General features: G+C 43.2%; 1 protein-coding gene across 9 annotated transcripts in view; it reads left to right on the forward strand.

Moving 5' to 3' along the window:
• The window catches only part of NSD1 (nuclear receptor binding SET domain protein 1), a 174,551-nt gene extending 148,948 nt beyond the window's left edge, over positions 1 to 25,603 (forward strand). For all 9 annotated transcript variants that reach the window (XM_055285103.2, XM_055285106.2, XM_055285105.2 and 6 more), the window contains 6 exons: positions 5,646 to 5,915; positions 7,542 to 7,658; positions 8,869 to 9,010; positions 14,178 to 14,284; positions 17,338 to 17,542; positions 19,216 to 25,603. In XM_055285103.2, coding sequence (XP_055141078.1) covers positions 5,646 to 5,915; positions 7,542 to 7,658; positions 8,869 to 9,010; positions 14,178 to 14,284; positions 17,338 to 17,542; positions 19,216 to 20,843 — 2,469 coding nt within the window. In that variant the 3' untranslated portion in view covers positions 20,844 to 25,603. The remainder of the gene's footprint in view (positions 1 to 5,645; positions 5,916 to 7,541; positions 7,659 to 8,868; positions 9,011 to 14,177; positions 14,285 to 17,337; positions 17,543 to 19,215) is intronic.
• Positions 25,604 to 25,828: the final 225 nt, after the last annotated feature.

Below are 25,828 nucleotides of genomic sequence, written 5' to 3' on the forward strand. Positions count from 1 at the left end.
CGAACTCTTGACCTCAGGTGATTCACCCGCCTCAGCCTCCCAAAGTGCTGGGATTACAGGCATGAGCCACCACACCCGGCTGTGTGTTTCCAAAGATTGATAATCTGAGATGTTACTTGGAGACTAATTTGACCACCATCTTGAGAATCTAGTATGTTTAAGTTTGTCTCAAATATTGGATCGAACATAGTTAAACTGAAAAACTTTTGTTGTTTGTCAGAAATTCAGATTGAATTAGATGAATTGGATTTTTATTTGCTAAATCTGATAACCCTACTGAAATCAGACCTTCAAGATTGTATCTCCAGTGTTTTATACTTGCTTTTTTATTTTTAAACTCCTTTCCTCAGGTGTAGTAGACAGCCTTTTATACTTTTTTTAAACGACAATTCAGTACTTTGGGTAATGCCGTAAGAAATCTAAAGTGTGACAGTTTATTTCAGTATTTCATTGTGCTTATATGTGATTCCATTATGCTTCCCTTGTCTTTTTTTTTTTTTTTTTTTTTTTTTGAGTCGGAGTCTCGCTCTGTCGCCCAGGCTGGAGTGCAGTGGCACGATCTCAGCTCACTGCAAGCTCCGCCTCCCAGGTTCAAGCGATTCTCCTGCCTCAGCCTCCCGAGTAGCTGGGACAACAGGCGCCCGCCACCACACCTGGCTAATTTTTTGTATTTTTAGTAGAGATGGGGTTTCACCGTGTTACCCAGGATGGTCTCGATCTCCTGACCTCGTGATCCGCCTGCCTCAGCCTCCCAAAGTGCTGGGATTACAGGCGTGAGCCACTGCACTCGGCCTCCCTTTTCTTATTATTTCCATCTTCTTTAGCATAGTTGTGAATTAGTGATGAGTTAGTAATAATGTGTAATGATGAAGTAGTAAGTTGTTACAAGATATAGGAAAAGTAAGAACACTAAAATTCCATACCATGTCTTAGATTTAGTCTGATGGACTTACATGGTATTTATAAGACAGAATCAGTTTTGTTCTTGGTTTGTTTCTTTGAGACAAGGTCTCCCTCTGTGACCCAGGCTAGAGTGCATTGGCGCAATTTTGGCTCACTGCAACCTCCGCTTCCTGGGCGCAAGTGATTCTCCTGCCTCCTGCCTCAGTCTCCTAAGTAGCTGGGATTACAGACATGAGCCACCAACGCCTGACTAATTTTGGTTATTTTTTGTAGAGTTGGGATTTCACCATGTTGCCCAGGCTGGTCCTGAACTCCTCAGCTCAAAGCAATCCACCCACCTGAACCTCCCAAAGAGCTGGAATTACAGGCGTGAGCTACCACACTTGGCCTGAATTTTATTCTTTTAAATACGTATATTTTATTTTCGAACTTTGGAAGACCTCTAAAAAGGGATAAAAGTCATAAACACTGCTTCTGAAGCCTTTTTTTTTTTTTTTTTTTTCCTGAGACAGAGTCTCACTCTGTTGCCCAGGCTGGGGTGCAGTGGCATGATCTCAGCTCACTGCAACCTCCATCTCCTGGATTCAGCCCACTCTCCTGCCTCAGCCTCCCGAGTAGCTGGGACTACAGGCATGTGCCACCACATCTGGCTAATTTTTGTGTTTTTAGTAGAGATGGGGTTTCACCATGTTAGCCAGGCTGGTCTTGAACTCCTGACCTCAGGTGATCCGCCTGCCTCGGTCTCCCAAAGTTGAGCCTCCCACGGTGAGCCACTGTGCCTGGCCCAGTTTTTTTTTTCCCCCCCTTTATTAGAGATGACGATTTCACTGTGTTGCCTAGGCCAATCTCCTGGCCTCAGGTTGTCTTCCCACGTTGGCCTCCCAAATTACTGGGATTATAGGCATGAGCTGCCACTCTTGGCCTTTAAATTGTTACTTTAAATGTCATAAAATATCCATACCAAGATTAGATTAAAAAAAGAACAAAGAACGAAAAAGGTGATAAACTGTTAATCCTTACAAATAATTACAACTTCTGAAATTAAGAATTTCAAAACCTATAATTTGATCTAAATGAGTCTCACAATGTATGTGAAAATATATTCTTGGAACATAGTCATTAGGCCTCAGAAATGGAAAATAATTCTATTCACATAGTCCTAAGGGTCAGATGACAGCAAGGTAGGCATTTTAGAGTTAACATATCAATCATATTGAGCTATTGAGATAGCAGTTTCCTGTGAGTGATCTCATCAAGAATTTAGAGGCCAACTTCTTTCCTCCACTTTTTTTTTTTTTTTTTTTTTTTTTTAAATAAACATTTCCAGGAAAAGGATCTAGAGCAGGCATTGGCAAACTATGGTTCATGGGCAAATCTGGTCTACTGCCTAGTCTTGTAATATTCTTGAACCACAGGTTGTTTTTACATTTTTTAGTGGTTGGCAAAACAGAGATTTTGTGACACATAAAGATTATATGAAATTCAACTTTCAATCAGTATCCAGAAAATTTTATTGGAATACAGGCATGCTTCTTCATTTACATATTACATATGGCTGCTTTTATATTACAATGGCAGAGTCGAGCTACATGTGGAGATCTATGGCCTGCAAAGCCTAAAGTATTTACTTTCTGACCCTTTACAGAAAAAGTTATTTAACTCCTGATCTATAGTGAGATTTACTTAGAATTACATATCCATGTCTTTGTTCTTAACCATGTGGGATTTGTTTTGGTTTGCTTTTGGTTTATGATGTGATAAGTGCAAAACTTATTTTTGGATTAATAACAGGTTAGATCAGTTGATAAGAAACAATTATTAAAACATATATTTTCCAGCCTGGGCAACATAGCAAAACCCAGTCTCTACAAAAAAATACAAAAAAAAAAAAAAAAAAATTGGGGGTGCCTGTTGTCCCAGCTACCTGAATCACCTGAGCCTGGAAAGTCAACACTGCAGTGAGCTGTGATTGCACTACTGCACTCCAGTCTGGGGGACAGAGTAAGACCCTGTCTCAAAACAAAAACAAACATATATTGGTAGAGAAAAAAGAAGTAGCATGAACCTTTATGTGTATTTGGGAAGGGTTCAAGTAAAAATACTTTGAATCAGAAGTGAATATTCAAATGCCCTATTAAGTACTTGTAGTCTTGGGTGACTAAGATTAGCTGTTGTTGTCTATCCCCTAAGAATTTGCCTTAGACATTATAAGCCTTATGCCTTATGGCTTCCAGTTGCATGTGTTGAGGATATTTCTCCATTAACAAGAAGTTTCCAAACCTTACCAGTGTTTTAATGAATCTAGGAACAGATCTGGCAGTGAGACCTACATCCTTTTTCCCCACGAACAGCATCTTGCTGGAGTGTCTTGCAGGCCTATACGATCCTCCCACTGCAGCTTCCTGAGTAGCTGGGACCTCAAGCACTTACCACCATGCCCGGCTAAGCTTTATAATTTTTTTGTAGACACAGGGTTTCATTGTGTTGCCCGGTCTGGTCTTGAACTTCTGGGCTCAAACAATCCTCCAGTCTCAGCCTCCGAAAGTGCTGGGATTACAGATGTGAGCCACTGCATCTGACCTCCTGCTGTTAAATTTTGATAGAAAAATGGTTTGATAACAGCATATATCCAGATTGTAGGTTTTATAATATTAAAAGGGAGTAGGCAAATAATAAAATGCAAGAAACGAAAGCATTTGAAAATTTAGAGGATAGAAATAACTTTTAAGTAAGTGATTTTAGGTGGACTGGAATGAGTAATCTAGAATATTTGATATGAGAGAAACAATCGTAAGGACATTATATAAGAAAGGAAGAAAGAATTTAATATGTCTACCATGTTTAAGAGGCAGCTAGGTGCTGTACTATATACATATATTTCTTATTCTTACAATAGTCTTGCAAGTAATTTATTCAAAATCACACAGTTCCTGAACAGTCAAAATTTTTTGTGCGGTTTGTGTCTTAGAAGACTAAATTTGACTGTTCCCACTGAAATAATATGAAATGAGGGGAGATACATTCTCATGCACAAATCCATTATTGTATTGGAACATCTATCGTCTTTCCTTATTGTTGCTAGTATTTGTGAAAACCTCTACGTTAGTGGCTTTGGTATCACAATAACTGTTTGACCTTCATGTTTTATCTCACCAAACTTTCACTGTAGTTTTGAGCACTAGCACTGCTTCTAAATTAATCCATGAGTGACCTTGCTATAGTCCTTTTAAAAGATCTTAAATTGTGAGCTGGGTGTGGTGATACCTGCCTGTAGTCCCAGCTACTTGTGAGGCTGATGCAAGAGGCATAGAGGAACCCAAATTACGCACAGATGATTTCGTGCCATTTATTTGCCACTTAAGAACAGTGCTTTTGCCAGGGGTGGTGGCTCACACCTATAATCCCAGCACTTTCAGAGACCAAGGCGGGCAGATCACCTGAGGTCAGGAGATCACAAGGTCAGGAGATTGAGACCAGCCTGGCCAACATAGTGAAACTCCATCTTTCCTGAAAATACAAAAATTAGCCGGGCTTGGTGGTGTGTGCCTGTAGTCCCAACTACTTGGGAGGCTGAGGCAGTAGAATGGCTAGAACCCGGGAGGCAGAGGTTGCAGTCAGCCAAGATCCCACCACTGCACTGCAGCCTGGGTGGCAGAGCTAGACTCCCTCTCAAAAAAAGGAAGGAAGAATAATGCCTATTTTTTTGTAGCAGCAAATGTGACACCAACATGTGGCAATAGCAGAAACCTAGTTTATAGTTCACTTGGCCTATCAACTTTGAAATTTTTTTTTTTTTTTTTTTTTTTTTTGAGACAGAGTCTCGCCCTGTCGCCCAGGCTGGAGTGCAGTCACGCGATCTCTGCTCACTGCAAGCTCCACCGCCTCCCAGTTTCACACCATTCTCCTGCCTCAGCCTCCTGAGTAGCTGGGACTACAGGCACCCGCCACCATGCCTGGCTAATTTTTTTGTATTTTTAGTAGAGACGGGGTTTCACCGTGTTAGCCAGGATGGTCTTGATTTCCTGACCTCGTGATTCACCTGCCTCAGCCTCCCAAAGTGCTGGGATTACAGGTGTGAGCCACCACGCCCAGCCGAAATTATTTTTTAAAATTAATTTCAAAAAAATTTTTAAAGTTCGTATTTTATTTTATTTTATTTTTTGAGACTGAGAGACTGAGTCTCACTCTGTTGCCCAGGCTGTAGTGCAGTGGTGCGACTAGGCTCACTGCAAGCTCCGCCTCCTGGGTTTACTTACGCCATTCTCCTGCCTCAGCCTCCCAAGTAGCTGGGACTACAGATGCCTGCCACCACGCCTGTCTAATTTTTTGTATTTTTAGTAGAGATGGGGTTTCACCGTGTTAGCCAGGATGGTCTCAATCTTTTGACCTCGTGATCCGCCCACCTCGGCCTCCCAAAGTGCTGGGATTACAGGCGTGAGCCACCGTGCCCGGCTCGTATTTTATTTTTTTGAGATGGAAACTCAACATGTCGGCCAGGCTGGAGTACAGTGGTGCAATCTTGTCTCACTGCAACCTCCGCCTCCTGGGTTCAAGCAATTCTTGTGGAGTTCATATTTTGTATGTCAAGTGAGGCTCTGTTTTTATATCAAACTAAGTGTTGATAGTTCAAAATCATGGGAAATGTGGCTGCAACTTCAAGGAAAAAAAGTTTGTCTTTTTCAGGGCCTGAATTGTCTTATACTGACTTGTTTTATGCAGTATACTTTGTGTTACTTTTCCAGGTAAACCGTCCTATTGGCAGGGTACAGATCTTCACTGCAGACTTATCTGAAATACCCCGTTGCAACTGTAAAGCTACTGATGAGAACCCCTGTGGAATAGACTCTGAATGCATCAACCGCATGCTGCTTTATGAGTGCCACCCCACAGTGTGTCCTGCTGGAGGGCGCTGTCAAAACCAGTGCTTTTCTAAGCGCCAATATCCAGAGGTTGAAATTTTCCGCACATTACAGCGGGGTTGGGGTCTACGGACAAAAACAGATATTAAAAAGGTTAGAAAAAGCTAAATTACCGTATACTTTCTCCTCTTTGCAGTTGCTTGAAATCATTGATTATTGACATTAGAAAATTCATCATAGAGGAAAATAACACAGTTAATAATTAACCTTATTGTTGTGTCTTGCCATATCCTTCTACCGTTTAGAGGCTTAAGAATGGATGGTTTTGATCTCCCAAGTCCTTTGTATTGATCATGGTCACTGTGTAGGAGGTTGGAAAAAATCGGACATTCATAGAGATGCTATGGCTTTGTTTGCTTTTTTGTGAATATCCTACAACCAGTAATTAAGAGAGATGACAGTGAGCACATGATACAGAGATATTGATCCACCTACTAATAAAATAGTTTTAGTGAGGAAAAAACAGGTCTGGCTTCATGAAACATGAAGGATAAGAAGGTTAAGCCTTATTGGATGAAAATGCAGTCATGTCTTCAACTTAAAACTTGGCAGAATCTCTAACTTTCTAACAAATAAATAATATTGTATAGTCTTTATTTTTTTTATAAAATAAGCCTTATTCTGCTTACATTTTCTGAAGAATTTTATTGGTTTCCAGGAAAGGTAGTGTATATGGGTTGGCATTTAGTCATTTGCCAAGTAGTTATTTTTATATTTACTGTATGTGCCAGATATTGTGCTGGGGATGCACTAACCAAGACGAGAGAAATGGCCTATACTTCCATAAAATTTACATTCCAGAGGGAGAGAAATATTGAACAAATCATCTCCCAGTGTGGAAGTATAAAGGGCTCTAGAGATGTGTGACAAAGGAACTGAAACTAGTTTGTCTCTAATGATATTATATTTTATTTTATTTATTTTTTGAGAGAGGGTCTCACTCTGTCACCCAAACTGGAGAGCACTGGCGCCATCTCCACTCACTGCAACCTCCAACTTCCAGGCTCAAGTGATCCTCCCATCTCAGCCTCCTGAGTAGCGGGGACTACAGGCTCGCATCACCACGCCTGGCTAATTTTTGTATTTTTTGTGGAGGTGAGGTCTCACCATGTTGCCCAGGCTGGACTCAAACTCCTGGGCTTAAATGATCTTCCCAAAGTGTTGGGTTTACAGGCATGAGCCATCATTCTTGACTTGTGAGGCTATTTTAAATTGAGACTTGAAATATAAGTAGCTGTTGACCCAGGCAAGGTGACCATTAAAGCCCTGCAGGTTAGGAGTGAACACGTGTGAAAAGCCAGAGGGACTGTAGCATAATGAATAGGGAGGATGGTACTTTGAAATATGGAGCAGAGCAAGCGCCAAGGAAGATGAACATAGTTTATTTAGGGAAGCCAATTCCTGGGCTCTGAGGCAGGTAGAGATTGGCCATCCATCTCTCTTTATAAAGATGCTCTAGTTTACTTACTAATCTTCCATTCTGGAGGATCTTTAGTATCAGTGTATCCTAATCTTTCTGCTGGTGACAGTGGTGGGAGTAAGGCGGTGTTTCTCATTATCAAATAGTTGGGGATCGTAAAGTAATTATATGTGCCTAAAATTACTCTCATGTAATCTGCTTTGTAGAATCTGATGTTTCATTAATTTTTTAAAAAAATGTATACATTTGGATACCGGTGTCCTTTTTGCCATTAAGTCAGGAGGTATTTCTTGTTCTAGGGTGAATTTGTGAATGAGTATGTGGGTGAGCTTATAGATGAAGAAGAATGCAGAGCTCGAATTCGCTATGCTCAAGAACATGATATCACTAATTTCTATATGCTCACCCTAGACAAAGTAAGTAATGGGAAGTGCTGTTTTCACTGTTACAAGATTGTAAAATTTGTGTTGTTCCAGCCATAGTATTTGTAGGCATGTAACGCAGTTCCCAAGATAGGGTCTTTTCCCATACCCATTGGGATTGCTGGATTGGGGTTCTGGAGTAGGTAAGAGTGCTCATTTTCTGGGTATTCATGGCCACAGGCAATACAGCTGATATTAGCATTGTTTTTGAACAATTCAATGAAAATTGGAGCTTATATCCTTGAGTATTTTTTCTACAGGATTACAACTTTGAACTCAGAAAAGTACATAATTCTTTTTTATTTTATTTTACAGATTGAGAAAATTGTTTGTTAAATATTTAATTATTTCACTGATAAGATCACGTAAATTTTTTTTTTAATTCTTTTGAGACAGAGTCTCATTTTGTCACCCAGGCTGGAGTACAGTGGTGCGATCTCGGCTTGCTGCAACCTCTGCCTCCTGGGTTCAAGCGATTCTTGTGCCTCAGCCTCCCAAGTAGCTGGGACTACAGGCACCCGCCACCACGCTCGGCTAATTTTTGTATTTTTAGTAGAGACAGAGTTTCACCATGTTGGCCAGGCTGGTCTCAAACTCCTGACCTCATGGGATCTGCCTGCCTCGGCCTCCCAAAGTGCTGGGATTACAGGCATGAGCCACTGCGCCTGGCCTTAGTTTTTATAATAAAACCCTTTCTTGGTATTTACCTTTGTAAACATTTCTCAAATTGTGCACTAGGATTTGTGAGATCTTCACCTCCAGATATTCTGATCTTACTTTGGGATTGGGACTCTGCATTAGTATTTAAATCTCCTTAGGTGATTTCTAATGTGCATCTGGGTTGAAACTACCTAAATAGAAAGTGGGACAAGTTGCTGTTTGTAGGGCAGTGGTCCTCAAACTTCAGTGTAGTCAGAAACCCCTGGCGGCCTTGTTATATGTAACGCAGAATGCTGCACCCCAGAGTCTCTGCTTTAGTGTATTTGAAGCACAACCCAAGAATTTGCATGTCTAACAAATTGCCAAATGGTGATGGTGCTGGTCCAGAGATCACACTTTGAGAATTCAAGTTCTTTGGGATCTTTTCTCTGAGAGGTTCAATCTTTACAAATAGGAACTCCAGCTTATTAGAGAGAATAGTCAAATTTTAATCCATAGCAGAGGTCTCAGGAAGTCTGATGTGTAGCTTCTTTTGGAATTCTAGGACCGAATCATTGATGCTGGTCCCAAAGGAAACTATGCTCGTTTCATGAATCATTGCTGCCAGCCCAACTGTGAAACACAGAAGTGGTCTGTGAATGGAGATACCCGTGTAGGCCTTTTTGCACTAAGTGACATTAAAGCAGGTAAGAATCATTTCAGGATTCTGCAGCTGACATCTGAATTTCAGGGCTTTTGTTTTTTTACAAACAGCTTCCTCAGATTATAATTTTAAACATTTCTATATGTACCATTCTCTGGAATTAAGTTCATTTACATTTTTGTGCAACTGTCACCACCATCCGTCTCCAGAACTCTTTTCATCTTCCCCTGCTAAAACTCTATACCCACTAAACACTAAGTCCCCATTCTTCTTTTTCTTCACAGCTCCTGGCAACTACCATTCTACTTTCTGTCTCCTAATTTGATTACTATAGGTACTTCATATAAATGGACAATATTTGTCCTTTTGTGACCACCTCATTTCATTCATTCATTGATTCATTTTTAATGTTTAGGGACAGAGCATTGCTCTGTTGCCCAGGCTGCAGTACAGTGGCACCATCACAGTTCACTGCAGCCTCGAACTGGGCTCAAGCATTCCTGCTGCCTCAGCCTCCTGAGTAGCTAGGGCTATAGGAACACGTCCCTGTTCCCAGGTTTTTTTTTGTTTTTTTTTTTTTTTGTAGAGATGGGAGTCTCGCCGCTATGTTGCCAAGGCTGGTCTGGAACTCCTGGGCTCAAGTGGTCCTCCTGCCTTAGCCTCCCAAAGTGCTGGGATTACAGGCATGAGCCATCTTGCTTAGCTTGGCTCATTTCTTTTAGCACAGTGTCTTCAGAACATGGATGGTTTTAATGGAACAAATTTTCACATTCATATGAACTTACCACTAATAGGTTTGCTTTAGAAACTACTAGCTCTTCAGTCTCCTTTCTCACTTTCCCTTTCACAGTTGCCCTTCTTCCACTTTATAAACTAAAGATTGGTCTCTCACTCTTCCATATCTTATGGGTTATGGACCCAAGGCTATTTTAAAAATAAACCACTGGGTGTGGTGGTATATGCCTGTAGTCTCAGTTATTCAGGAGGCTGAGGCCAGAAATCTCTTGAGTTCAGGAGTTTGAGAAGCAGCCTGGGTAGTATCGTGAGAACTCTGACTCTTAAAAACACACACACAAAACAACAAAAGCCCCTCAACCTCTAGGATGTCAAAGAACAGGATCTTTGGAGAATTTACTGCTCTGTCATGGCTCACCTGGGTACTTTTCTCTCCAATGGGGTAGTGAGATGGTTGTAACCAGGACAAATAGTGAGAAGTTTATTTGAATCGAAAGTAAATCTGGTATGGCTGAGTGGTTTGACAGTAAAGTTATGTGGTAGATATTTTCCATAAATTAAAGGACCTTAATCTATAGCTTCAAGGTTTTGATACAATTATTTTGAACATATATACCTATGCATGTAACACCCTCCAAATTGCATGATTTTTTAAGTATTAAAATTTGTGGCTGGGCACGGTGGTTCACGCCTGTAATCCCAGCACTTTGGGAGGCCAAGGCGGGCAGATCACGAGGTCAGGAGATGGAGACCATCCTGGCGAACATGGTGAAACCCCGTCTCTACTAAAAATACAAAAAAATTAGCCAGGCGTGGTGGCAGGCACCTGTAGTCTCAGCTACTCTGGAGGCTGAGGCAGGAGAATGGCGTGAACCCAGGAGGCAGAGCTTGCAGTGAGCCGAGATCGTGCCACTGCACTCCAGCCCGGGCGACAGAGGGAGACTCCATCTCAAAAAAAAAAAAAAAAAGTTGTACAAACGTTGTACATTTTGAAATGTACAAGAAAGTTATGATTTTTCAAATGTAGTTTTGCAAGGGTATGAGCAAAACAGTTAAAATCAGTCTCCTATACTCAAACTGGGACAGAACTGGCCTAGGTAGTCTGTAATATACAGTAGTATAGTCTAATTACTGTTGAAGCAGAATCCCATTTGAATGTTCTGGAAGACCTTAGTTCTCCTTTGCTCAGTCACTGTTGTTGTCCTCAGGAAGCATTGATCAAGATAAAAGAATTAGAATGATATTTGTTCAGATCTTAGTCTGTTTTTGTGTTTGTTTGTTTGTTTGTTGAAACGGAGTCTCTCTCTGTTCCCCAGGCTGGAGTGCAGTGGCATGATCTCGGCTCACTGCAACCTCCACCTCCCGGGTTCAAGCAACTCTCCTGCCTCAGCCTCCCAAGTAGCTGGGATTACAGGCATCCACCACCATGCCTGGCTATTTTTTAGTATTTTTAGTAGAGACTCATGACCTCAAGTGATCCGCCCACCTCAGCCTCCCAAAGTGCAAGAATTATAGGCATGAGCCACCGCGCCTGGCCTGTGTTTTAAATTTAATCTACGAGATTTCTCACACTCAGTGTATTTTTTTCTCTACAATTTAAATGTGTTGTCCAGGAGTCTTTCAGACTTTTTAGGTTGTGACAATTTTTAGATTTTAAAATTTGAGCCACTAGTTACTTTCAGGTTTTGCGTTTGTTTCTCGTAATGTTTTACATGATGACACCAAGGACACTTGAGCATCACTGTGCACTGCACTCTGCTTATTTGAGATTGGTTTTTAGTTGCAGATTTATTTTAAGTTTTTGGAATGGGTGGCTTCAGAGTATATTGTTTAGATTTCTACTTTGTAACAGGAGTAATTCAGTAAATGATATGGAATACCAGATACGATTCTAAGCATATTATCTCATTTAAGCCTTGCAAAAGTGCTGTAAAGTAGATGATATTATACCTTTGTTACTTTTATCCTTGGATGTCACACCTCTCTCATTCTTTTCTCCCTTTTTCTCTCTAATCGCCACAGGGGTGGAGAGATTCCTCTATATTAAATCAATATAAATATAGTTCCTCTATAATAAATCAGTCACATGATTTAGTTCTACTATGTCTGCTGAGTGCCGATAGTCCCATTCTTCTACTTAGAACCTGCAGTTCATGTCCATGGGGATGCCTTCCTCTGCCACGTCTAGCCACAAATTTCTCTTCTTTTTTTCCTGTGTTCGTCAGCTCAGGTAGCTTGGTGTTGAAATTCTCAGACTTTATTCCTCTCCTCACTTGACTTTCAGTCTGCATAGGTTCAGGATGGGGAAAATGAGACAGGATGTGCTAAGGGACAGGCAGAGTGCCTGTCAGAGCTGAGGCCTTCATTCAACTTCCTGGGCCCTTCACATACCTGCAACTTACTGTCTCCCAAGTGTCCCATCCTTACTCTTGTTTATCTCTTCTTTCATGCCCTTTGCCATGCCCAGTAACTGAAGATCCATCAAGGATTGCTGCATATTGAACTCTTTTCTAGAATGGTGTCACTGTTTACTTTATGAGCACTGATACTTTCTGATTTAATTTAGCGTCTCTGTGATTACGCTTACATAGTATATGTTCAGTGAGCAGCAAGTTATGACAAGTATCCTGCTTTCTTTTATTTGTGTATAAGGTACAGTTGTATTGTAAGCATATCGTATCTACAAAATTTTAGTTATCTATTCATAAATCTTTTATTAAGAAAAAAACAGTGTGGGGCTGGGCGCAGTGGCTCACGCCTATAATCCCAACACTTTGGGAGGCTGAGGTGGGAGGATCACTTCAGGAGTTTGAGACCAGCGTGGCCAACATGGTGAAACACCATCTCTACTAAAAATACAAAAACTAGCTGGGCGTGGTGGCAGGCGCCTGTAATCCCAGCTACCCAGGAGGCAGAGGCTGCAGTGAGCCGCGATCTCACCACTGCACTCCAGCCTGGGCAACAGAGCGAGACTCCGTCTCAAAAAAAGAAAAAGAAAAAAGAAAAAAAAAACAGCGTGAATAGAACCACCAAAGATTCAATCCAGTTAAGTTCAGGCATGAGATGGGAAACATGAGCCTCCTGTTACATTGGTCAGTCTCACTCAGTTCCTGCAAGCTCCTTATGGCATGAGCCTCTCATCAGGCCATGAATAATTCTGCTATTCCTACAGCATGACCCCTAACGTAGCTGCTTGGTATTTTGAATATACTTGAATAAAGAAATAGTGATAATAATGATTTCATTTAACATTAGATGAAAAACTATGGGCCGGGCGCGGTGGCTCACGCCTGTAATCCCAGCACTTTGGGAGGCCAAGGCGGGCGGATCACGAGGTCAGGAGATCGAGACCATCCTGGCTAACATAGTGAAACCCTGTCTCTACTAAAAATACAAAAAATTAGCCAGGCGAGGTGGCGGGTGCCTGTAGTCCCAGCTACTCGGGAGGCTGAGGCAGGAGAATGGCGTGAACCCCGGGGGGCGGAGCCTGCAGTGAGCCTAGGTCGCACCACTACACTCCAGCCTGGGCGACAGCGAGACTCTGTCTCAAAAAAAACAGAAAAGAAAAAAGAAAAACTATGTATATCATTCTCACTGATAAAAGGCATGTCAGTCTGCAAAGGGAAATCTTCCTAAGAACTGACAATTTTTAATATGAATGATGGTTACTTTATACATTAACTGTAAACATTACGCCTGTGATAGGCAACCTCTTTACATATTTATATAAAATTCTTACATTTGGTAGGCCTCCCATAACTGGCTTTTAGTTATGAGTTTTGAGTTTGAATGTTCATTTTATTTCCTCTCACAGTTTTGATGAAATGGACCTAAGACAGAAAGAGGACAGTTTGCCTGTTAATTTGAGTACCTTTTTTTAAAGTTTACACATATCTGCTATGTGCATTATGTCATATTGTCTCAATAAGCTTGTTAGATTTCTCCATTTTAAAATGGGCTGCTCAGGGTTCAGATTACCCTGCTAAGGCTGTGACGTAACTGGATCTACAACCAGTCTGTAATCTACAGATTTCTAGTGTTATTCTGTACTGAGATGCCTCTCCAGAGTGCTGCCAGGTAACATGTGTTCACCTGAGAACAGACAAACAGGTTTTCCTCATACTTGTATTCCCAGGGCCTGACACATTGATAAGTTGTTTTTTGTTTGTTTTGGTAATGAATTAACATATTTTGAATCTGAATGGTTAATAAACAAATGAAAAACAACTTGAGGTAATTAACACCTCTGTAGGAAGAGTTATCTTAAATATTACTTGTTAAGCCATTTAAGTTTTCTCTGGTAAATTGTATTAGCTGATTATTAATGTTATAAGATTAGAATTAATTAAAATATAGGATTAGAGCTAAATTCTTTTTAAAATCTGTTCTCTTGGGAGTTGGTATCCTTTGTAATTAATACAGAAATAATGTAATTAAAACCACAGATATTAATATTTTCACGGTCTCTTATGCAGGCACTGAACTTACCTTCAACTACAACCTAGAATGTCTTGGGAATGGAAAGACTGTTTGCAAATGTGGAGCCCCGAACTGCAGTGGCTTCTTGGGTGTAAGGCCAAAGGTACCACCCTTCTAGACTTCTGCTTTGGGATTAGTGGTGCGGTCCTCCCTCCCTAACGGTGTTAGGGCATTTTAAGAAGAAATCTCTTTGAAATTAATGACATTGAGCCAGGCATGGTGGTGCACGCCTGTAATCCCAGCACTTTGGGAGGCCAAGGTGGGTCGATCACCTGAGGTCAGGAGTTCGAGACCAGCCTGGCCAACGTGGTGAAACCCCATCTCTAATAAGAATAGAAAAATTAGCTGGGCCGTGGTGGCATGTGCTTGTAGTCCCAGCTACTCAGGAGGCTGAGGCAGGAGAATCTCTTGAACCCAGGAGGCAGAGATTGCAGTGAGCTGAGATCACACCACTGCACTCTAGCCTGGGCAACACAGCAAGACTCAAAAAATTTAATGACATTGAATATGTGTTGATAGGGCCACTTGCAATTCACTAAGCATTCGGCTGATCAATTCAATTACATAAGAGGTTTTTGGGGATATTGTTGAAGTGTTTTGCGCCATCTGACTTTAATTGGTGCTACTCTTCTAACTAATCATGCTGTGAAATAGGACCTTATAAAGAAGGTTAGTTACCTCCCTCGTCTTGATCTCACATCTCCTAAGAAGCCATATAGATTCTTGGTATATCGATGTCTGTCCCTGTCTTTCTCTCACTTTCTCTTTCTGAAGATACAAAAAATCTGCAGTTTAAGTTTCTAAATGTAGCATAACATCATAGATAAAAGTAGAACTCTTAATCTCACCATTATAAAAAAGTATAAGCATTGTTGTGTCTTCCTGTTTTTTTAGTGTGCACTTTCTGAATAATTGAATTCTAATTCTGTAACTGTTAAGTATCATTTCCATGTCTATATTCTCCTTTTCTTATTATTTTGTTGTTGTTGTTTTGTTTTGTTTTTTGTTTGTTTGTTTGTTTGTTTGTTTTTTGAGACGGAGTCTTACTCTGTTGCCCAGGCTGGAGTGCAGTGGCATGATCTCGGCTCACCGTAAGCTCCGCCTCCCGGGTTCACGCCATTCTCCTGCCTCAGCCTCCTGAGTAGCTGGAACTACAGGTGCCTGCCACCATGCCCACCTAGTTTTTTATATTTTTAGTAGAAACAGCGTTTCACCGTGTTAGCCAGGTTGGTCTCGATCTCCTGACCTCGTGATCCTCCCACCTCAGCCTCCCAAAGTGCTGGGATTACAGGCGTGAGCCACCGTGCCCAGCCCTTATGTTATTATTTTTTAAAGTCCTTGCTGATCATTTTTAGTGACTGTCTTAATTTTTTTATATAATGGATGGACATACTAGATGAACATCTGGATGCTTCAAGATTTCTCTGTCATAAGTAACAGCACAGTGAAAATTGCAGTTTAATTTTGATACAAAATAAACCATATAGTGACTTCAATTGAATATGTTCCATATGCCTTTTTGATTGTGAAGCTCAACATTAAGAACTGAAAAGTGCAAATTAACACTGAAGCCAATAAGAAAAGAGTAAATAATTTTATTTTATTTTTTTTGGAGACGGAGTCTCGCTCTGTTGCCCAGGCTAAAGTGCAATGGTATGATCTCCGCTCACTGTAACCTCTGTCTCCCAGGTTCAAGTGATTCTCCTGCCTCAGCCTCCCAGGTAGCTGGGATTACAGGCCCCTGCCACCACACCTGGCTAATTTTTTGTATTTTTAGTGGAGACGGGGTTTCACCATGTTGGCCAGGCTGGTCTCAAACTCCTGACCTCAGGTTATCCACTTGCCTCAGCCTCCCAAAGTGCTGGGATTACAGGCTTGAGCCACTGTGCCCGGTCAGGAATGAAGAGCACTCAGTGATCGTTTTTTAATCTTGTTAAATAAGGAGAATCACCTCTATATTATATTTGATTTTATTGTCCTTTTTGTTTAGTTTTGTTGGTTTAATGGTGTTGTTCCTTAAGATGTTGTTGACTTGTTTCCTATAAATAAATTAAAATAGTAACTCAGTTTAACCTGTACTTAATGGTATTAAGTGTACTGCGGATGTCAGTTTCTGCATCCTTGATGTCTGCATAGGATAGCATTTCACAGGAGTCAGTCAGAGGTAGATGCTAGAGAGGTCACTGTGTGTGTGCTCTTAATAGATATTGGTCTGTCAGAATAGGATGGACCTCCATTAAGCGTTACAGATTGGTCCTGGATGTTTCTGGGTTAAAATATAGAATGTGATAAGATGATTTGGTGACCAAGTGTGGGCTGCAGGGAACAAAGAGAGGACATCTGCTGGCTGCTCCAGGGTCTGCCGTGGGAGTGATGGACATGAAGCTAATTTGACTTGATGTGTAGTCTTGTTGACGGCAGGGACCATGAATTAACTTTTTTGTGTCTTAACACATTGCTCATAGTAAGTTGTTATGCTTTGTTGAATGAACGAGAAATAGGCATGTGTACCCACACACAGAAGTCTACTTTAGTTTTGAAAGTAGACAAATATAAAAGTGAAACTTTGGCTAGGTGCAGTGGCTCACGCCTGTAATCCTAGCTCTTTAGGAGGTTGAAGCGGGTGGGTCACAAGGTCAGGAGTTCGAGACCAGCCTAACCAGCATGCTGAAACCCCGTCTCTACTAAAAATACAAAAATTAGCCGGGAGTGGTGGCGGGTGCCTGTAATCCCAGCTACTCAGGAGGCTGAGGCAGGAGAATTGCTTGAACCCAGCAGGCGGAGGTTGCAGTGAGCCGAGATCGCGCCACTGCACTCTAGCCTGGGCAACACAACAAGACTCTGTCTTGAAAAATAAACAAATTAATTAATTAATAAAACTTATGAAAGGCATGACATTTAACACCAGCCTTCTGTATCAGCAAAAACACAAGGATTTTTGTCTTCTGTTTTGTTCAGGTGGCAGGAGTAGTTGATAACAAAAGTGGTAATTATTGCTACGGATCTGTGATGTACCAGGTACCTTTCCTGCATTTTATCTTCATGACAATCTCTTTTCCCAGAGAAGAGAATGAGGCTCAGAGAGGATAGTTAACCTGGTTAAGATTGGTACTAATGTGTTGACAGAATGCTGACTGTTCAATATCTGACCTGTAGAATCAACCCATTGCCACGGAAGAAAAGTCAAAGAAATTCAAGAAGAAGCAACAGGGGAAGCGCAGGACCCAGGGTGAAATCACAAAGGAGCGAGAAGATGAGTGTTTTAGTTGTGGGGATGCTGGCCAGCTCGTCTCCTGCAAGAAGCCAGGCTGTCCAAAAGTTTACCATGCAGACTGTCTCAATCTGACCAAGCGACCAGCAGGTTGGTGCCAAAATCCATTCGTACTGCTACTCGTTCTCTCCATCATACTCAGGGTCTCATGCCATTTGCATCAGCCTTGAAGAAAGTGCCATTTGGTCTTTCCATGCATAATTTTGAGGGGTATGGTCTATTTTCTTATTCTGGAAATAATGAAAACAAAGGCTTAGAATTCTTAGTTATGAAGAATGGAACAGCAGTGCATTTGCTGTGTTTCAAGTCCTTTACTTACATACATGTTATTTCATCCCCCCAGCAACCCATAATGGTTGGTTTTCTTCCATAATGCATGTGAAGAAACAGAGTTAGGATTGGTGAGGTGACTTTTCACACATAGATAGAGGAGCTGGATTGAGAGCTGGGTTTTTGACTCCAGGACTATTAAATCATGTTGCCTTTCTAGAGAAAAATTAAGATAGTAAAGCCTTTAGGTGATTCTAGTCAGTGAGAGATGGATTGCCACCCTTTTAGCACTTCCTACCTTGCTCCCCTATGCCTAGTGCAGTCTCTCCCCATGCAGAGTAGACTTTTTTCCTCTAAAGGAGGTTTGGTTGTATCAGTTAATACATGAGAAAGCTGCTCAGGTGGATGTGGTACCCAGGAAATTTGTAGTTGAAGAAATTGAGAACCTTTGAGTAGTGATTTGGGGTTAGAGGATTTTAGGGATTTGGATATGCCATCTATTTTAATGAACAAAAATGAGAAACCAGTAGGGAGCCGTTCCAGGGTGAGGAGATTATACATTACTAGTGACCTGCTTCCAAGAGTTGCAGAAGGTTAAGAATTTTGGGGTATAAATAAAAGGAATTTGTCCCCAAATTGGCTTTCCTTCAGTGTATATTGGCCAGGGTCATGAAATAAAAGAAACTGAGGTAGGATGAGGGCAAGGCCATCACATTGACCTGTCAGCGCCAGGAAGTAGAATTGTTTCAGAATCAACTGCTCAGGGTCGTCACTGGCACAGGCTATGATAGAACCGATCTTGCCTGTGTGCCAGGAGTGGGAGCTGGTGTAGTTGATTTGAAGGTGGAAACACTGTCCCTGGTCAAGACTCTCAGGTTTCATGAAATGTGGGGAGGCAGATAAAAGCTTAGGTCAGCTTTGGGTCTTTTCTACTGATTCCATGTGAACAACATATAATGTGCTGTGCTGGTCTCAAGACTTAAAATAGAGCAAAGGTAAATCTTCCATTTTTCATGATTTTATATCTTTTCTATTACTGTTAATAAGCAAATAAGTAGGAATCTAAATTGCCAGGATATTTCTCTTTGAGTTGCTTATTTAAAAGCTGTATAGTACAAATGGAGATTGCAAAAATATGAAAGTAATATCTTAAGTTTCATATAAAAGAAGGTTTTTGTTGTCCCTACCCCCGCCACCACCCCCCCCACCTCCTTGCTGGAAATAGTCATAGAAATACCAGTTTACTCCTCTGCTTGTATATTTAGTTGATAGTAGTTGCTATTTGATAATTCGCTGTTACTTTATGTATTCTGTACAGAAAAAGAAGCTGGAATTCTGGGGCAAGAGGTGGCTGGTGAGTGGCATAAGCTCTCTGAACTAGGGACAGTGTGAAGGAAGGTCATCATCCACACCTTCGGACTGTAGCATAGCCATGGCCCATGTGATACGCATCTCTTTTTTCCTAAACTTTTGATTTACTTCTGTGTTTTCAGGGAAATGGGAATGTCCGTGGCATCAGTGTGACATCTGCGGGAAGGAAGCAGCCTCCTTCTGTGAGATGTGCCCCAGCTCCTTTTGTAAGCAGCATCGAGAAGGGATGCTTTTCATTTCCAAACTGGATGGGCGTCTGTCTTGTACTGAGCATGACCCCTGTGGGCCCAATCCTCTGGAACCTGGGGAGATCCGTGAGTATGTGCCTCCCCCAGTAGCGCTGCCTCCAGGGCCAAGCACTCACCTGGCAGAGCAATCAACAGGAATGGCTGCTCAGGCACCCAAAATGTCAGATAAACCTCCTGCTGACACCAACCAGACGCTGTCGCTCTCCAAAAAAGCTCTGGCAGGGACTTGTCAGAGGGCACTGCTACCTGAAAGGCCTCTTGAGAGAACTGACTCCAGGCCCCAGCCTTTAGATAAGGTCAGAGACCTTGCTGGATCAGGGACCAAATCCCAATCCTTGGTTTCCAGCCAGAGGCCACTGGACAGGCCACCAGCAGTGGCAGGACCAAGACCCCAGCTAAGCGACAAACCCTCTCCAGTGACCAGCCCAAGCTCCTCACCCTCAGTCAGGTCCCAACCACTGGAACGACCTCTGGGGACGGCTGACCCAAGGCTGGATAAATCCATAGGTGCTGCCAGCCCAAGGCCCCAGTCACTGGAGAAAACCCCAGTTCCCACTGGCCTGAGACTTCCGCCGCCAGACAGACTGCTCATTACCAGCAGTCCCAAACCCCAGACTTCAGACAGGCCTCCTGACAAACCCCATGCCTCTTTGTCCCAGAGACTACCACCTCCTGAGAAAGTACTATCAGCTGTGGTCCAGACCCTTGTAGCTAAAGAAAAAGCACTGAGGCCTGTGGACCAGAATACTCAGTCAAAAAATAGAGCTGCTTTGGTGATGGATCTCATAGACCTAACTCCTCGCCAGAAGGAGCGGGCAGCTTCACCTCATGAGGTCACACCACAGGTTGATGAGAAGATGCCAGTGTTGGAGTCAAGTTCATGGCCTGCCAGCAAAGGTCTGGGGCATATGCCGAGAGCTGTTGAGAAAGGCTGTGTGTCAGATCCTCTTCAGACATCTGGGAAAGCAGCAGCCCCTTCAGAGGACCCCTGGCAAGCTGTTAAATCACTCACCCAGGCCAGACTTCTTTCTCAGCCTCCTGCCAAGGCCTTTTTATATGAGCCAACAACTCAGGCCTCAGGAAGAGCTCCTGCAGGGGCTGAGCTGACCCCAGGGCCTCTTAGCCAAGCCCCGGGCCTGGTGAAGCAGGCGAAGCAGATGGTCGGAGGCCAGCAACTACCTGCACTTGCCGCCAAGAGTGGGCAATCTTTTAGGTCTCTCGGGAAGGCCCCAGCCTCCCTCCCCACTGAAGAAAAGAAGTTGGTAACCACAGAGCAAAGTCCCTGGGCCCTGGGTAAAGCCTCATCACGGGCAGGGCTCTGGCCCATAGTGGCTGGACAGACACTGGCACAGTCTTGCTGGTCTGCTGGGAGCACACAGACATTGGCACAGACTTGCTGGTCTCTTGGAAGAGGGCAAGACCCCAAACCAGAGCAAAATACACTTCCAGCTCTTAACCAGGCTCCTTCCAGTCACAAGTGTGCAGAATCAGAACAGAAGTAGTACCAATCAATGTCACATGAACAAACAAGCTGCCCCCAGGGTACCATTTGGGGAGGGGAAATCTTTTCTTTCCTTCCCCCTTAAAAAAAAAAAAAAAAACACAGATCGGCCCCAAACACTTTCCCACTGTTATTCTTTCCTCATATCCCAACACTCAGAACTCTTGTGACATTAGCCAGTGGGGGCTTATGGTTGTGTGAACCATGTATGAAAATCCAGTGGGCTCTAACCAAGGAGACAGACAGACTTGGGTCTCTTTCCCCCAACTTTTCCACATGGTCATCGTGAAATAAAAAGTCCACTCTGGAGTCAAGTATGGAATTCAATTCCGCTGGTCAGGTTGGAAGGTATAGGGGCTCTCAAAGCGATTTCCCCAACCAGACAGAGCCCCATTGAGGGCACCTAGGAACCCTTGGGAGGAAATGGTGTTCTTTCAAATCAGTGGCGATTTCCTGAGCATTCACATGTTCTAGGCCGGGTGCTAGTCACTGATGAGAGATACAGAGGTAAATAAGGCCTCATCCCTGTGAGCCTGGATTCCAAGGCTTTCAAGAACCTTTGACCAGGAAGTAACAGGAAGTTCTGAGGGGCCCTGGGGCTTTAGATTCATTTTGAAATGTCCTTTGTGGCACCAGAAGTGGTTGTGTTGAGGAAGTGTCTCTTGGCTGCGGTGTGCATGGGTGCGTGTGCATGCGCACACACTCACAGAGGTCTCCTCTATAGATGCAAGGGTGCTGCATTGAGGCCAGCAAGGCTGTTGGCTGTGGGGTCGCCGCTGCTGCTTTTGTCTGGGCTGTGCAGAGTCTCAAGATCAGTCCTTGGAGGAGCAGGTGGTCAGGGGGAGTTGGGCTCTGTGCGAATGTGGATTTCCAGCAGTGGAAGAAGGCATTTGGCAAGCTTCTCTTTGCTTTTGTTTCTACCTATTTTTCTCTTTGTACATGAATCCACCCCATCCCTATTTCCCTAAGACACTCAGGTGCTTTCAGATTTCAGAGCCTCGGGCAGTGGACATAGGGAATCTCTGGCAAGTTCTGAGCTAGACACACCAGCTCCAGGAAGAGTACCAGATCCTGATGGGAAACTTCTTTTCCCCGTTCCTTTTCCCTCCTGCGTGGAGGGAGTCCTCTTCTTCCCCTCCCTGAGAATTGCCGTGCTCTGTATTGAGAGCACCTGCCTGCTGACTTGGCTCAAAGGCAAGCCAGAACCCTTCCCTGAAGACTGGCGAGAGGTGGTGTTTAGAGCAACGTCCAGGCTAAGAGATGACTCCTAATAACTGCTGATTATCTGTTACTGCTGCCCTGAGCTGGGGCCCAAGGGCTGGGAAATCTGTTGGTGCTACCCTGCCCTACCATTCACCCAGCTCACAGACTGCCAACAGGAAGTGCTGTTTGGCTAGTTTCCTCCCACTTGTCTACCCCTCCTTTGTCCTTAGACCAACATGTTTACCTCTCTGCTTTGCCAACTTAGCCAGCAGGCCATCCCCTGGCCCTAACGTCTCCTGGCCATTATCTCTTAGTTAAGGCTTTCACGCTGTCAGCTGGATTCTGTATTTGGTCCCAATTTCCTCAAGTTCTTATTGAGGTTACTCCCATCAATTCCACGGAGGGAACAATAGTTATTATAGAAGCATTTGCGCTTTATCTAAAGATTAAAAATAGAATCTGCTTTTATTTCCCAAAGTCTGTCTCTGAGGTTGAGACACTTGAACTCAGGCAGAGGGACGAGGCTGGGCAGGGCTGTCCTGAGTTTAGGGGCCTATCCCTGCATTTCACTGAGACCTCGGAATCTCCTCTGTGAATTCCACCTGCCTAGTTCTCCCCTTTCATCCTCTCTCTCTTCCCACATCATCAAAGAGGAAAAGCTCTTTGTTCAAAAGGAAGAGAAAACGTAAAGCATCTTATTTTCTTTTAAAAGAATTTTAAACCATGAAAAAGATATTTTTAAAGAAATTCACCCAGAACATTAAAGTTCATTATATTAAGTATTTATCATGTGTGAGAATAATAAGTATATAACTGCAGCTAGTAGGTCCCTTTTCCTAATCTTTTAGGTCATATGAGTAGGGTTTGCTTGGTGCCAGTCCTGTGCACTTTTCTCTCATCATCTGTAGTTGTGATCAGAAAAAGATATCTGCACAGCACTGTCAGAGTCTCCTTTCACTATGTTGTGTGTTAAATTACCGTAGCTCTTTGTTTCATGAAATAAACTGTGAATTTTTGGGGGGCGGGGGGAGGGCGTGCAGGCCATGTAAAAATTTTCCGTGGAGAAGTTTGATTCTCAAGTAGCTTCTCTAAAGTAGGCTTTGGTAGGTAACCAACTTGACAGCAGTCTAGATGTCTCACAGGACAGGAGGGAGTGAGGGAAAGGGGCCATGATTGGCTGCTTTATGGTTTTATTTTGGTTCTTTCCATTCTCCGCCATTCACTGGAGGCTTCATTCCAGACCTGCCTGAGAAAACAGCTTCTGAGCCATTTTGGGTTCTTCATCTGAATGGATGGACATCTGGGCTTCCTTCAAGGGCCATTGAATGGAAACTAGAAAACCACTGGAAACTAGAAATTTGAGATTGGGCCCACCAATAGCAGCATCTGATACTAGATTGTTAAAATCATGAAAGCAGCCACTATCCAATTAGAAGCAGAGTCACAACAACTGTTGGGAAATGTGACTCTTGGATGAAGGTGGGGAGGGAGTGGCCTTGCCAACCCTGTGGGACGTCTCCTGAAGTTTGTAATAAGACCCCTTTTCCAAGGGGATGTGAATTGGAATGAAAAGGAAATCTTTCATCTTAGAAAACTTCTGGTCCTTACGCAGGGTGGTATTTGGGTATGTGCTTGGAAATTGAGATCTCGAGTGTTTGCCTTGGAGCCAGCTCCCCAGGAAGCCTTTTCCAGGGACGAGGCAAAAGTTGAAATTCTCCATAGGTAGCTAGAAAGCCAATACATCTCCTAGCCCTGCTAAGTCAGAAAAAGATTATGAAAAATGTTGAAATTTACACTCAAAGCCTCATTTGCTTATCTTGCTGGAGCCAACCCAGTCTAATAGCAAAATAGCTGTCATTGATACAGAAACATCCTCATTTTTAAATGTCTGCTTTACCCTGTTACTGAGTTTGAGATGACGTAAATCACTGTGTTGACCCTCTTCTGAACCAAATCTTTAGCATTGATGAATATAGTTATTTTATTCTTTACATCCTTCACCCCACACTATGGTCAGGGCATGAAACATCCTGCTGATCCCTTCCCAGGCCCGTCGGCAGTGTCTGCTCACTGGAGCTGGACTCCCAGGTTGTAATTCTAATGTTGCCTCGTGAGAACATAATGGCAAAAAGTTTGGTCCTGGCAGCTTCCCCCAAAGGGAGTAATGAGGACAGCATGAAACTTGGATAGGTTTTACCCTTAGTCCCTATAAGGTGGATTTTACTAAGGTTTTTTTAAATGATACTGTCATCCTCTTGGGGTTTGTCAGCCAGGTTAGAGGAGCCCAGTGTCCTAACCTCTCTCAGATTGTGGCAGAGAAGGAGCTGCCTCCAGCCCCTCTTTTGCTGAGTCTCATCTGAGCAGTTCCATGTGTAGACATTCCAAGTTACTGCTTGGTAGTTGCTGTGGGAGCCTGTCATTGGCTATGGCCAGTTAGTTCTCAGCTGAGCTTCTTAGGGCCAGTGCAACAGGGCCAGAGCCTGCTATAGTGTAAATTGAAATAAGAATAGATCATTGTTTTGTACACACACAAAAAAAATGTAATGATGGTGCTAATTTCACGGTATAAATAAGCACTGCCAAGGGTTGAGGGACGGGCAGCTCAAGAAACCCGGGTTCCTGTTTGGGAGGAGATTTTATGTAGAAAAGTTTGAGGCTTTGTTAAAAGTGGGGAGAAGGAAGATCCTCAGTAAAGCCTGCACCCAACCCTGGAGTGGCCCAGTGCAGTCCAGAGGTGGAAGAGATCCTATATCCAGGTGAAGGTGGCCATTGAGTTTCTCAGGGCTGGGGCCACCTTGTCCATAGCCTCCGTCCACGCTGCCTGGAGCAGGTTGTTAGAGAGCTCTGGTTGTTGGGTCTTCCTCAGCTCCCTTCTGCCCCTCTCTACCTCTTCCACTCATGGAAGCACCTCTACTGCTTATGAAGATTAAGGGTAATATTTTCTAAGGAAGTGGAAAGAATTAAATTAGAAATCCACAACCTCGGAAGAAGTGTTTCGAGTTTAACATGCGCTGTTTCTGCTTATGTGGTTCCTTCTCTAGAGCTGCTTTCCCATGACTTTCAAAACATCAGGTTATTGTGGGGCTTCAGGTGTAAGGTCCTGGAAGTTAAGCAAAGTTTCGTGGACAAGAGATGGGCACAGAGAGTAGAAGCAGAAATAAATGGTTCTGTTTTCAACTTCCAGGGTTGGGGCAGGCCAGAGCAAGGCGGTCTCATCGAGGTGGATGCTACCTTTGTGTGTGTAGATGAGTGTGCTGAAGGTGGGGAGGGCAGCACACAGCAGCTCGTGGCAGAGCCGCCTCCTAGGTCTTGGCAAAGAGGCAAGCTGACGATAGACATCTACCTATATTAAGAAAGGGGTCGGGGGGATCAGCCAAGGTCCATCATTGTTTTTTTGCGGCCCCCCCCCCCTCCGCCCCCATAGATTGTCAGCTGTAAGTGAAACTCCTAGTGAAAAAAGAGGGGAGCCCTGTGTTAGGAGTCCCCATAAACATGTACTGTAATTCTTTGTATATAGAAAAAAAATTTACTGTAAAGTAAAGTTTAACTTTACTCATATATGGCCCTTGCCCTGTGTTTTGTTTTATTGGCTGTGGGGAGTTGTAGTCTAACAGGAGGGAAGATTGTTTGGGGTGAGAGCAGAAGCCAGCCCCAGAGATAGTACGAGGTGGGGGGGATGGCGCAGGGATACTGTGAAGCTAAGTGTTTCCTCCAAGCATGTCATGGGAATAATGTGTTTCCTCCTAGCAGTCACAGGGCTGCCCAAGCCTCTTCCTCTCCTGT

The sequence above is a fragment of the Symphalangus syndactylus genome, chromosome 7 (assembly GCF_028878055.3).
Source record: "Symphalangus syndactylus isolate Jambi chromosome 7, NHGRI_mSymSyn1-v2.1_pri, whole genome shotgun sequence".
Lineage (NCBI taxonomy): Eukaryota > Metazoa > Chordata > Mammalia > Primates > Hylobatidae > Symphalangus > Symphalangus syndactylus.